This window comes from Pelmatolapia mariae, linkage group LG4 (assembly GCF_036321145.2).
Source record: "Pelmatolapia mariae isolate MD_Pm_ZW linkage group LG4, Pm_UMD_F_2, whole genome shotgun sequence".
Taxonomy (NCBI): Eukaryota; Metazoa; Chordata; class Actinopteri; order Cichliformes; family Cichlidae; genus Pelmatolapia; species Pelmatolapia mariae.
Window position 1 is genome coordinate 26,139,598 of NC_086230.1, and position 13,021 is coordinate 26,152,618.

A 13,021-nucleotide genomic window follows, 5' to 3' on the forward strand; every position below is an offset into this window, starting at 1 on the left:
GCACTGACCTAGCATTTTTGTTGGTGGCAGGAGAAACCAGAGCACCTTGATAAAAAAAAATATGAAGATGCAAACTCCACACAGGTTTGAACCCAGGACTCTCTTTCTGTGAGACAATAGACCTAACCACTGTTCCACCATGTGCGAGGGAGCCTCCTGGAGCTTATTTTGCTACTAATAAATAACCTCAGTACAGCTTCACAGCAGAAAATAGTTTATTTGTTTTTAGGTGTGATGTACATTGTGTTTTAAATCACTTTGATAGATATTTATTTAAATATATTTTCTTAAAATGTACAACAGAGATATACTTAAGTAAGCTGTATACCAAAGGATGGGATGGGAAAGTATTACAAACACACTTCAGTATAATTTTGCAAAGAAACGTGTTGCGTCTTGAAAGAAGTCCAATCTTTCAAGGTGAAAACTGCACCTTGCACAACCTGAACAGAAGACAACAAAGAAGCTTTATACAGCTCTGAGGTAGGAGACAACCATACAGCAACACAAAAGAGGGACACCCCGTGGGTGTGCTTTCATTTGGAAAAATAAAGCAAATGTATGATAATAAGTTCACAGTTTTTTTAATACACAAATAAAATACACTTAATACATACATTTTAAAATACATAAATCTCAATATATAAGTATGCTTTTTGAGAAACATATTTATTTAAATATAGCATTTCACACCAAACATGCCATGAATTTGTTAATCACAAAATACAATTATAGCAATAAACTATAATAAAAAAAAAAAAAAAAAAAAAAAAAAATCTTTTTTTTAAAGATTTCTACCAACAACCGCTTGGTATCAAATTTTGCTGATACCAAAAATTTTATTTTTACTTAACATGTACCACCTGTCAATATCTTGAAAAGACAGAACAGCATCTTCATGCAAAATACAAAACAATGAACCCAAATAACATTCTGCTCCACTTATGGAGCCCTAATGACTTGGAGGTTGAAGTAGGTCAAAATGTTTTATATAGTGCAGCTAAAATTGAACTAATGCCGGGTAAATGCCATATGAGGGCTTGAAGCACCTGAACACGAAATCTACAGTTGAATATGGTGTTGGAAATGCTAATGAATCCCATAAGATGGTCTTTATATGGAGGAGGAGCACTGCTTTGCTGTGCATTGCCATTTTTCTGACTTTGATGCCTGAGCTCTAGAGGGACCCCAATCCTCCATGAAAAAGTCTGTTTGAAGTCAGAAAAGTAGCATATAGTGCTGACTCACACGAAATTTCCTCCCCAGTTGCCAACTTTTTAATATTTTTTTTTGGATCAGGTGAAGCATAACATATTATTGGACAGGTTCTGTGTTGGTCCTAGAAAGTGCTAGGACAATATGAAGTCTCAAACATTGTGACAAATGACAATATGAGGTAAAGTGCAAACCATGATTAAGGCAAATAGTGAAGACAGGGGAAAGTGAGAACATTTCTCATTTAGCTTAACAATAAACATTTCTAACTTTCTAAGTAACAGGAAGTTGTTTGGGGATATAAAATATATGTTTAGGTAAGTGATAAAACAAATACATTGCTGTAGTGGACTAGCTTTATGCTCCTTAATATTTTGTCTCTCCAAATATGAACAAATCCCTGTTACATCTTTTTTGCCATCAAAAATATGAATAGTAAATTTTTAAACATTAGCTGCAACGTCATTCACAAAAGGCAATCTGTGCTGAGCCAATTTAACCAATCTGAACCAGTTGTCAAGTCTGCTGCTGCTGAAAGGGCAAATTCAGGGACACGGTGGCTTCTCTTGGCTCTGCGACTGGCCTGTTGATCATTTCACATTCATTCTGTCGCACGTTCTCCTCGTTCATCTGTGACACCTCAGTAGAGCCGGCTTCAAACCCAGGCACAGTGTTGGCTACATGAACCACGTGAACCTTATTTCTCCCATGTTTACTGAGGATGCAGCTGAACACTTTCTTGAAACCTTTGCGAAAGTGTTTGGAGACCAGAGCGTACACGATGGGATTGACACAAGAGTTGGCGTAGGCCATGCAGTGAGAGAGAAGCCTGAAGGCATATGTGGTCTGATTAAATGGGAAATCTCCATACAGGTAACACAAGATCACCACGTGGTACGGCAGCCAGCATATGCAGAAAAGTACAGTGACGATGATGATCATTTTGGTGACTTTGCGTTTAGCCCTCTTGGATTCTGACATGCCGTCCAGAGGGTCAACAGCCGTCCACAGGTACTTGATAGTTCGAGTGTACGAGAGGCTCACAATAAGCACAGGGATGACATAGCCAAACAGGAAGGTGCACGTGTCCAGCACCTTACGATTCTGCTCCTCCCAGCCGGGGATACACACAGTGCTGTTGGCATAATCAATCAGGTCATAGTAGCTGAGATATGGACCCGCAAAGACCAGGGAAAGACCCCAGATAACTACCATGGCAACCACAGCATTACAAGGGGTCCTTAGCTCCCTGGAGCGCAGAGGATAGCGAATAGCCAGATACCTATAAAGACAAGAAAATAACATGTTTGAGCTGTAATCTAGACTGCAAAATACAGAAAAATGGGGACAGCAGGTTAAAAACTTTAGTAATCAAGTCTGAACTTATAACTGTATATGTTAAAAAGCAGAAAGTGAAAGATTACTTGTGACAGCATATCTTTAGTCTATATAGTTGTGTGTACCTTAAATGTTTTAACTGTAATAATACAAGACAATACAAAACAGTCAACATATCAAAAGCACTTAAGGGAGAAAAAGAGCTCACATGATTGTGTGATTATGTGGCATATGTCTCTTAAATTCTTGTATATACTCATGGACAGTGTTGGGGAGTAACGGAATACATGTACCGCCGTTATGTATTTAGAATACAAAATATGAGTAACTGTATTCCGTTACAGTTACCGTTTAAAAAGGTGGTATTCAGAATACAGTTACTTTGTTGAAATAAATGGATTACACAGCGGTACTTTCCTGTTTCATATTGTCGCGGGTCAGGACTGTTTGGGTTTGTTTGACAGCTACGTTCTGTTGTTCCAGGCGGCAGCGTTACGGTTGCCATGGTTACAGGGTGACGCTCTCTCTGCGTGTTTCCTGGGTGAGAGAGCGCTTTTTTGTTGTTGTTGTTGTGCTAAGCTAAAAGGCAGAATGCTACAGGCATGGCCCTAAAGAATGTAGCCTCATGGGCAGTGTAGTCCGTGGTGCAGCGAGAATGGACTGCCATACACGTTATGTGTCTGTGAGCGAGGGAGGGAGAGAAAGGAAAAGTCCGAGCTGTCACGGAGCAAAAACGGGAGCTGGAAGCATGTAAATATAATAATAACCACTGCAGCCAAGAAGAGTGCCTGACGAGCCCAGCTGTAAGTAAGCTATTAAGACTCAACTGTACACTGTGTTCGTGTTTTCCTCCGGAAAAAATAAGTTCCGTTGGAGCAGCCTTTCAACGCCTCTCTCTGTCTCCCGCAAGCAAAGTTGACCCAGACAACAAAGTAAAGCTAGTTTTCAGCTACGAGCCCGACACGAACCCGACGTATTAGCCAGAGGTCCCTTTACTACGGTTCGGAGCCGCGGACCTTCTGTAACAGTAATAAATCACATTCACGTAGTTGTAAACAGCATGATAATATATTAAGTAATCCAAAGTATTCAGAATACGTTACCCTCATTGAGTAACGTAACGGAATACGTTACAGAATACATTTTGGGGCATGTATTCGGTATTCTGTAATGGAATACATTTTAAAAGTAACCTTCCCAACACTGCTCATGGATACTATAACTGACAACAATGCATTACATTTCATTAGATTTACATTCTGTAATATTTATTCTTAATTTGCAAAATAACCAGTAACCAAAGCTGTAAAACCAATTTTGTGGAATAAAAGGTGAAATATCTGCTAGAGCTTCAAGAAGCTGAAATCAATGACTTGTCATTTTATCATTGTCTTGACTCATAAAAGTCACTTGAGCAACAGTTTCCTCAAAGAATAATTTCAAAGGCACAAAAAATTGAATATTATTGCACACAGTCACATGTGATTGTTCAACCACAATTTTCCCTAGTGTGATTGTACTACAAATCCAGAGATTTATAGTAAAGATACCAGCTTTTTGGCATATTTTCCAATACAGCACTAAAAAAAATTAAAGAAACACTTTGAAAATAAATCAGATCTCAATTGGGAACAAAAATGAAATCTACACTAATATGAAATGGATAATGTATTATGAATGAAAGGATGCCACATTATTTGATCAAAAATCAACCTACAGAGGGCTGAAGACACTGAAAATCACAGAGGACAAAATGATGTGGCACATTTGTCCATTTTACTGAAACGTCATTGCAGCAACTCAAACTGGTACTTAGTAGCTTGTAAGGCCCACATGTACTTGTATGGATGCATAACAACATTGGGGCGTGCTCCTAAAGAGATAATGCACGGTGTCCTGTGGGATCCTCCTCCCAGATATGGACCAGGCCATCACCAAGCTTCTGACCGAAACATAATTCCCCTTAGGTGTTCTATTAGATTTATGTCATGTGAGTGTGGGGGCCAGTCAATGATATCAGTTCCTTTATTCTCCGAGAACTGCCTACATACTCTCACCACATGAGGCTGGGCATTGTCACGTACCAGGAGGAACCCAGGACACAAACCAGTGCAGTCAGACCATCACTGACCCATCCACAAAATGGTCATGCTGAACAATGTTACAGGCAGCATAACGTTCTCCATGGCTTCCTTCATGTATGTCCCATTTGCTCACCCACCTGCTGTGGGAAAGGATAGGGTGCCAGTGGTGGACCTGCCAGTTTTGGTATTCTATGGCAAATGCCAACTGGGCTACACAGTTCTGGACAGTGAGGACATCTTAAGTTATTTCTGATTGGTCAGAGAGAGTCACACAAGTGTCCAGCTGAAGGTCATTTTGTAGTGCTCTGGGTGTGCTCATCTTATTCTTCTGATGGCTTAAGGAACTTCTACGGCCCTATCTAATGCTTCTATAGTAACTGCCCGGAATATCATGCTCTTGTGCTTGACTGTGCACGGAGACACATCAAAATTTTCAGCAATGGCACATATTAAAGTGCCATCCTGGAGGAGCTTATACTACCTGTGTGACCTCTGTAGGCCCCAGGCATCGCCTCATACCACCAGCAGCAACAGTGACCGTAGCCAAATGTAAAACTAGACTGGAAAAAAGAGTCAGAAAAGATGTGTAGGGAAAAATGTCCCCTCTAGTGCATCTCTAAGTAATTTCATTGACAACAAAGCACCTGAAATTGATTAACAACCCTCTCTGCTACTTAACCGACCAGATCAGTATCCCAGAAGTTTAACTGACTTGATTAAAAAGTGTCTCTTTAATTTTTTGAGCAGTGCAGTTGGATCCTGTGAGTAGGTATTATTGTAACAGTAGTGCCACCTATACATTCACAATGAATTCACTCACACTGAAGTTTTGTGGTTGACTGGTAATCATTCACTCACTCCACTGCTGTTTGTTGGTTCTACTGAATAAGACACCTTAGAGACAGTAATATCCACAGAGAGGGCTTTTAGGCTTTTTCAGTAAGACGAACTTGCATAAATTGTAAAACAGCAGGAATAACAGAAAACATGCTTGGTGCTGTGCTTTTGATTTTACTCAGCAGGTAGGAAATGAAGGCGCAAATCCCACATGACACTATGATGCTTTCAATAAAAGCTGTCTCTTTCAATAATCTTACAGCATACTGATTATCACATATTATCTCTGCAGTTGGAACCTCATCATTTCTTGGTTGGTTAGTCTTTAAATATTTGGCATATTTAACATGCTGCTTCATGTGTTATATGTTCTCCAAGGGAGTATTTTGCCAAAGGCAGGAATTCTCAGAAAAAAAATGTCCATGTCCTTGCTTTTCACATTTGTAGGACACTTCAGAAAGCCCTGTAGAAACTGAGAAAACAGCCTCTCTGGTTTTTGAAAGCTCAGTGAATTGGGGCCACGGTGTTTTACATTAAATTCAAAAAGCAGTCACTTTGAACCTGCTGGTAACTTGAAACCTCAGTGGTTTGGAAAACTACAAGAATTCAGACATTACTCTTTAGTGCCAGATTAAATTGTCTTTGAATTATCTTTATACGGATTAATATAAAACAAATGGGTCTGTTTATGCGCTTATGGCAGAAATTAACTCTTTATGTATCCAAATAATGTTTTACTAAATTTAAACAGAAACAACATTTATGAATGATTCATCTGTGAGCCTTTTTTAATACACAGTTCTGCACCATAAAAACAGAGGATACATATTATCTGCCTGCAGATAGCACATTCAGCAGCAAGTCATCCCTTTACAACGTTTTGTCTCTGTGTGTGTGTCAGTGCTGCTATTCCCCCAGGCTTATCTGTGGCTTAATTTCTGCTGGGGATTCTTGGTGTAAACGGTAACAGTTAGCTTTTTGTATGCGATGTTGCTGTTTTTGTTTTGTTTTTCCTTAATAATCAGTGAAAGACGAAGGAAGAAGACAGGACATGTTCATTACCCTCCCGATTCAGGTGTTACTGTTCTTTTCCACACTGAGGGGGAAATGACTATTGAATCCTCTGGAGTGTAAACACAGCCAGTGTGAACAGAGGGGGTCTGCTGGAGAGGGCAGCTGCACACTTACAGCTCATATTGACTGATTATTGCTGCCCAACAGCTATAATGATGGCTTACGGCTTATTCTCCGAGGGATATAATTTTTAGCTTCTGGAGTCCATGTTTAAACTCCAGATGCGAAAAATGCATTTGTGACAAATTAAATGTGTAATATTTCGGAAACATTGCGGGAGAGTAAACAAAATAAAGCACAACAAAAAAATTAACAGCATGACCAGGCAAATAAAAGCTTTCTCAATGCCTTCCTTAGGGAGTTTTGAAGGCTTATTATATGTCCTAGAAATGAAAAACAATGGATTCAGTTGTTCAGTTTTTCCCAAAATCTTGGCAGACTGATGTATTTTTTTTCTTCCATTGTTTAAAACTATATTTGTTGTCATATTTGCAATGTAGCAGGTGGAATATCACATTTTTCATCATTTACACAGTCATTTTTCATCCCACCTTTAAACTAAATTTGTATTTGAGCCCAGATATTTGTGTCCTCAATATCCTTCTTATTTCCTCTGTTTAATAAATTTATGTCCTTGGATTAAATCATTTCCTGACATTAATAATCCATGCCCTTGCTTGTTTTTCTGTTCTCCTTTCTCTTAGATAGAAGACACTAGAAAGCACTGGCGATACACATTGGCATCAAAGACACTGAATGTCTTAGATGTTAGAGAAAGAACATGTCGGCTTTTAACATGTTTTGTGCAATATCCGAATACCTACATTTAGAGTTTAACAATAAAGGACAGACTGTGAGAGACACAGCTATAGCTGTGGATTTGATGGAAGTAATTTCTGTGTACAACAAACTTGAGGCTAATATTTTCTAGATTAAAGAGAAATATGTGAGTGTGTGATTAATTAGGTTTATTTTAATTTCAGATCCATTTTTTTTTGTTATAAAAAGGAGGTACATCAAAGTTTGTGCCACCTATCACCTGAATTCCCCGAAAATTTATGTTGACACCAAGAAAATGACCAACAGCTACACATAGTTTGATTAATAGAATATTAGTAATTAATAATAACATTTTGGGTGATATATCCAAGTACAAACATAGAGACAAAGAAATAAAGCAAATGCTTAAATTGCTGTGGCTCAGACTTAGGTGGTAGATCTGCTAAATGAAACGTTGGTGGTTTGATTTTGTTTTCTTTTTCTTGTTAGCCAAAATGATCATCCCGTTTAATAAAACAGAGCATTGCAATGCATGTTGCTAACCAAGCTAGCTAGTCTCAGCTAGCCTTAGCTAATAGAAAAATAAGAGCAATAACAACTAAGTGGCAATAGCCAGCATAGCAAACTTCACTTCAAAATGTTATCCACAATTGGGAGATGTTATATATAGGCTATGCATTTATCAAGCAAATAGACCCAATATGATTGATTTCAGATTCTTAAATATGATAATTTGCTAATTTTTCTGTTCTTTGTGGGTGAAATTTGCTTTAGATGTTCGGTATTTCAGCAAAACAAGTATTTTGAAGCAATACCTGTCAACAGACACGGTGGCCAATGTGAAGCTGCTGGCGTACATGGTAAGGTTGATAAAGAAGTGGACGACTTTGCACATGAAGGAACCAAATACCCATCCCTCCAGAGAGTAGATGGTAGCTTGGAAAGGAACGCAAAAGATGATGAAGAAGAAGTCAGCCACGCTCAAGTTGAGTATGAACAGATTGGTCGTGTTGTATGCGACCTGTCCGCTTCGCAGCAGTACAGCGAGCACCAAACTGTTGCCAATGGTGCCGAGCAGGAATATGAGAGAGAAGACCACTGACACAATCACACTGGTGGGGTTCAGTTGATAGCTTTCAGATACATTGGCTTGCCCTCCTGGCCAGGTGAAATCCTCAAAGTCTGACATCGTGCAGGTCTGGAATGAGAGAAGAAAGGAGACAAATGTTAGACATCACTATCTTGGTGGTTTCAGAATCACTTCTGTGTATGTCTTAAATCCCATTAACTGATAACACTGTTGTGCGAGCCAAACCCTTTCTTATCGGCTTATGCACTGGTGGTCGATGTTGACAATATGATGAAGAGGTAGTTTCTTGGCAAGTTATTTACAACTTTTCAGAGTATGCAAAAAAAGGCTGCATGCACCAGAAGATTTTTTTATCCAAATAATCCCCAGTTGGCTCATGTTACACGTATTAATAAGACAACAATGAAAGGCTGCTTTTAATTGGCTGATGTTTTTGACAGATGTACTGGGAATTTTTTGAGTGCTTAATTGCAAGCAATGTTGCATTTAAATGTTACAGGATGAATTTCAGTGGTATTGCTTATCTTAAACATCACAGCATTAAATATTTTTTTATTAATCTTTCTAGGCTTATTCCATGTCTGGGAGACTTGCAGTTAACAATTTGCTGCTGTTTAATCATACACTACAGCTACTGGTTTTAAATATGAAGCAGGTGGTTTTCAGTTAAGTGGATCAATCCATTAACAGGTGCTGATTGAGTAATTCTCCTTTGTAATTCAAGGAATTTTTGCAGTGCTCACCGACAAAATCACTCAGTGAAAATCAGAAGACCAGAAGCTCATCTCTGCTTGAGGGGATTTGCTCTCAGCCAAGATTACATCAGAAGGGATCATCTGTTCATGATGACAAATGGTGAACAGAGTATTTTTTTTCTTTGTGTTTCTTTCAGTTTTTGACCTGCAACGATATCATATTAGAGCTTGTGATGTGCTGCAGTTTCATAAAGCGATGTCTCCAGTGAAATCAGGGTGCACTTTCGGCCATTTTTGGTAAATTGTTTTGCGACAAGTGGCGCAAAATAAGGACTTGAAAGTAAAGAGGTGCTCTTAATGGTGACTTAGCGAGACACACATGAGGTAGTCTCCAAACGTTTTATTCAAGCCCTTCTATTTGTCTGATTTCAGCTAGATAAAAATGTGGGACTGTTTCATCAGCCGTTTTAAATTATTATTATTCCTAGCTGTCATTTAAAAATACTATTAGCTTCTGGTTGTCATTAAAAATAATGCTTGCTGGGCATATAAGAGCCTAGAGTTTGTGTGTGATTTATCCATTGTGCTTTGTCCTTTTGAGCCATAAATACTTAATTCAGAAAATTCTGAGTACCATTATAGGCAGCTGGAAACAAATACACCTCTTCCAGCTATTGGGAATACTAATTTTTCTACTGAGTGAACTTCAAATCAAACACTGACATTGGTTCCTAATAAGACAGCACAAAAGAAATCAATGATTTATCATCTTTTAACCTCCTAGGACCTGGCATCCACATATGTGGACATCACATTTTGGGTTATTTAGACCAAAATACTCAATTTTGCTCTACAAGGGCCTGATATCCACTTATGAGGACATTATACTGCTAGTGTTCTATCAAAATTTTAAACGAATATCCTCATTTGTGGCTCTCATTTTTCTTAGAAACAAAAATTAGGTAAAAAAAAAAAATCTGGTAATTGTTTGTTTTTACATTCATCAGGTCCCAATCAGCCCAAATATCAAAGAGAAATTAAAAATGCATGCCATGGAAGAGTTCAGGTTTTAGGAGGTAAAGAATGGGCTGAAAAAATATTTTTAAAAAGTAAATATTTTCCTTTTAATCGTTTTTTTTTTTTTTGTAGAGTAAGCCGTTCAATTTGAGCAAAGTGAAAAACACATATAAAGCAGATATTTTGAACAGTTAATTATCTTCCTAAGAATGTATTTATTTGTTTGTTATGCCCGGCCATGAAAGTGACTAAAGAAAGAAAACCATCCACATATTTGTTGACACCCATCATTGTCTATCAAGCTCAACCTACAAACATCAAAATCAAAAGAAAAGAAGAAGAAAAACCATTTTTAAAACTGGAATCTCCCTAAAGAAGGAAAACAGTTTGACTAAATTGAAGAGATGTGAATAAAGGTTGCTCATTATCCTACCTTAATCAATTTTTTATATGAAAGACGTGGTGAATGATTAATGCTTCGAGTCTATGGTAGCACAAATGTAACTGCTTGTAAAGAAATCACTGAGCTTGGGTGAAATTACAGCACGGACACATTCCGACTGCAAATGGACAGAGTGGATTTTCATTTGGCAGTCTCCTTAGGAATTATGAAGAAATCAATCTTCTGTTTTTTTAAGAGAGGGAAGCAAAATCAAAATGAACAAAAATGCAGTTAATGCAGATAATAAATCGTCGTATGTTGTGGCTTACTTTGACTCACTCTCAGCCTTTTTTGCTTTTATGTATCAGTTCTCAGCAAGCTGAAGATTAATTATTGAACACTGCTATTAATCTTTCAGCATCCTTTGGGTATTACACTGTACTGCCATCTACATCCACATAATCAAAATTGTGACTGAGAGCAAAATGAAGGAGATATACTGATTACAGGCAGTGGCAAGTAAATGGAACTTAAAGTCGTGAGAGGAGATGAAGTAATATATCGTCATTAACCTTACAAAGAGACAGGAGTATAATATCAGCTGGTTGTTGCTGCAGAGGTGTTTTCCTCACAGCTTTGAGTTCATGCCAGGCTTTAACTTTCTCAAGCATGGTGAAGATGAGTCCCCTTCTTTCCCACTAGGAAAGGTAGTTTGGGCTGATATTACATTTCCAACTGCAGAGGGATATCTTGGCTAAGACTCAAATGAGCAGGGAACATGTTTAAGCCTCAGTGGAATCACAGAAAACAGAGACACGTATACACGAGTTTGATCGTCTCATAACAGAGCGTGCAGTACCTAACAGGTTGTGAAATTTACAGACTGTGATTGAACTGCAGACTGAATTTTCGGTGGAGAAGCAATGAAAATAGCAGAGCAAGAGAAAAAATAGAAGTGTGATGGGGATGTAGGGCAGCCTGAAGCAGACATTGCCAAATGCGGCTTTATTATGAGTCTAAAAATAATGACCACAGAGAAGACATTGCATCACTGGATTTCACATCATTATCAATAAGAAACAGAGCTCGAATAGAGTATGTCATTTTAAATCTTCATCTCAGGCAAACTTTAAATATCAGCAGAGCGGCTACAACATTGTTGCATCCCATAATCAGGTGATACAAATACGACTGCTGATAAATATAGACCGCAAATGTTCTATACATACAAATGTTTACACTGCATGAACAGCAGAATTAGCATGCAGATCAGGCAGATGCAGTATGATAAACCTACCAGATGGGTGGACAGCATCCAAAGCGTCAGCACTCCTCTCAGATTAGGAATGACACTCCCAGACCCTTTCTGTTGAGATGCTCATACTCTTTACTGTGAAACCTCTGTTCTACCAATGCACACTGATATCTGCCTCCCGTTGCTGGTATCTTACTCTTTCTCCGCCCCCCCACCCCCACCACTCTTCCTCTGGTGAGGACTCCTCCTCCACATTCACTTTAATGTTCACACTTCACTGCAGAAAAGCATTGCAGAGCCAAGGTATGAAGGCAAGCCGCAGCAACTGGCGTTCTATTCATGCTCACTGTATAATCAGGGGGATCACTGACAAATAACCACAATAAGTGGCAGTGATAGCCCGTCACTAAAGACTACTCTGCACCCAAGCCAGCCTGTCCTCAAATGAGGTGGTCTTAGTATTTAGGCTTTACCCTATCTTACAGGCTTGTAGCAGGTTTAGCTGAGAAGGAGAACAATTCAATTTGCTCAATTCAAGAGGGAGCAAAGGGAATGCAGTATTGTCAGCGGTGGAAGTTGAATTATTGGGTAAAGTTAGGCCAACATTAGGTTTTGATATTTAAAGGGGTGTAAAGTCAACAGGAATGCAATCCATTTTACTGAATGGAAATTATAACCTAACAAGTTTAAATTCAAAGAACATGTCACGTGACCAGTGTCAGAGACTACTTAACTGCAAGTAATTAAACAGAGTTAAAATTAGTAGTTGTTTGCTGGATGTTGGACTACTACTGTTAAACATGAATTTGTAAAGCTGAATGTGAATATTTCAGGTTTTTTCTAGTTACAAGTTTTAATTTTTGTTATTTTGTAGTAGTTTCACAGAGGTTGTTGCATGCCGTTTTAAAAGTGTCCTTTAGCAGTGCTGATCCTGATGGATATGTACATACACCCAGCAAAAATGGGGAAAATGTACTTATTTATTTTTACCGCACAATAAAAAACAGAATGGTCATTAAATACACATAAATAATACTGCACATGCAACATATAAAACAAGGAAATTGAGATTTTTCTTTATTATATGTATTTCTTAGTTTTATGCTGGCATTATGAAGAGAAACATTTGGAAGAGCCCATGTTTACTACTGAATTATATTTTCTTTTAACTGAGAGACTGAGCTTGTGACCAAATCTGTGTTCCAGCTGTTTTGACCAGTAAAACAGTTTGCGGTCTCTCATGTTGTACTGTCT

The 13,021-nt window shown here is 38.3% G+C and overlaps 1 protein-coding gene across 1 annotated transcript; it reads right to left on the reverse strand.

Moving 5' to 3' along the window:
- Nucleotides 1–860: 860 nt before the first annotated feature.
- Nucleotides 861–11,921, reverse strand: galr2b (galanin receptor 2b). The gene is made up of 3 exons (XM_063470759.1): nt 11,810–11,921; nt 8,144–8,526; nt 861–2,497 (listed from the first exon to the last, which is right to left on the reverse strand). The coding sequence occupies exons 1-3, from the start codon at nt 11,825–11,827 to the stop codon at nt 1,732–1,734; spliced, it is 1,167 nt and encodes a 388-aa protein (XP_063326829.1). The 5' UTR covers nt 11,828–11,921; the 3' UTR covers nt 861–1,731.
- Between the last annotated feature and the right edge of the window lie 1,100 nt (nt 11,922–13,021).

Coding starts and splice junctions, on each gene's coding strand:
- galr2b (XM_063470759.1), bottom strand. Junction 2,498..8,143: donor GCCACCGTGTCTGTTGACAG/GTATTGCTTCAA, acceptor TTGTCTTTATAG/GTATCTGGCTATTCGCTATC.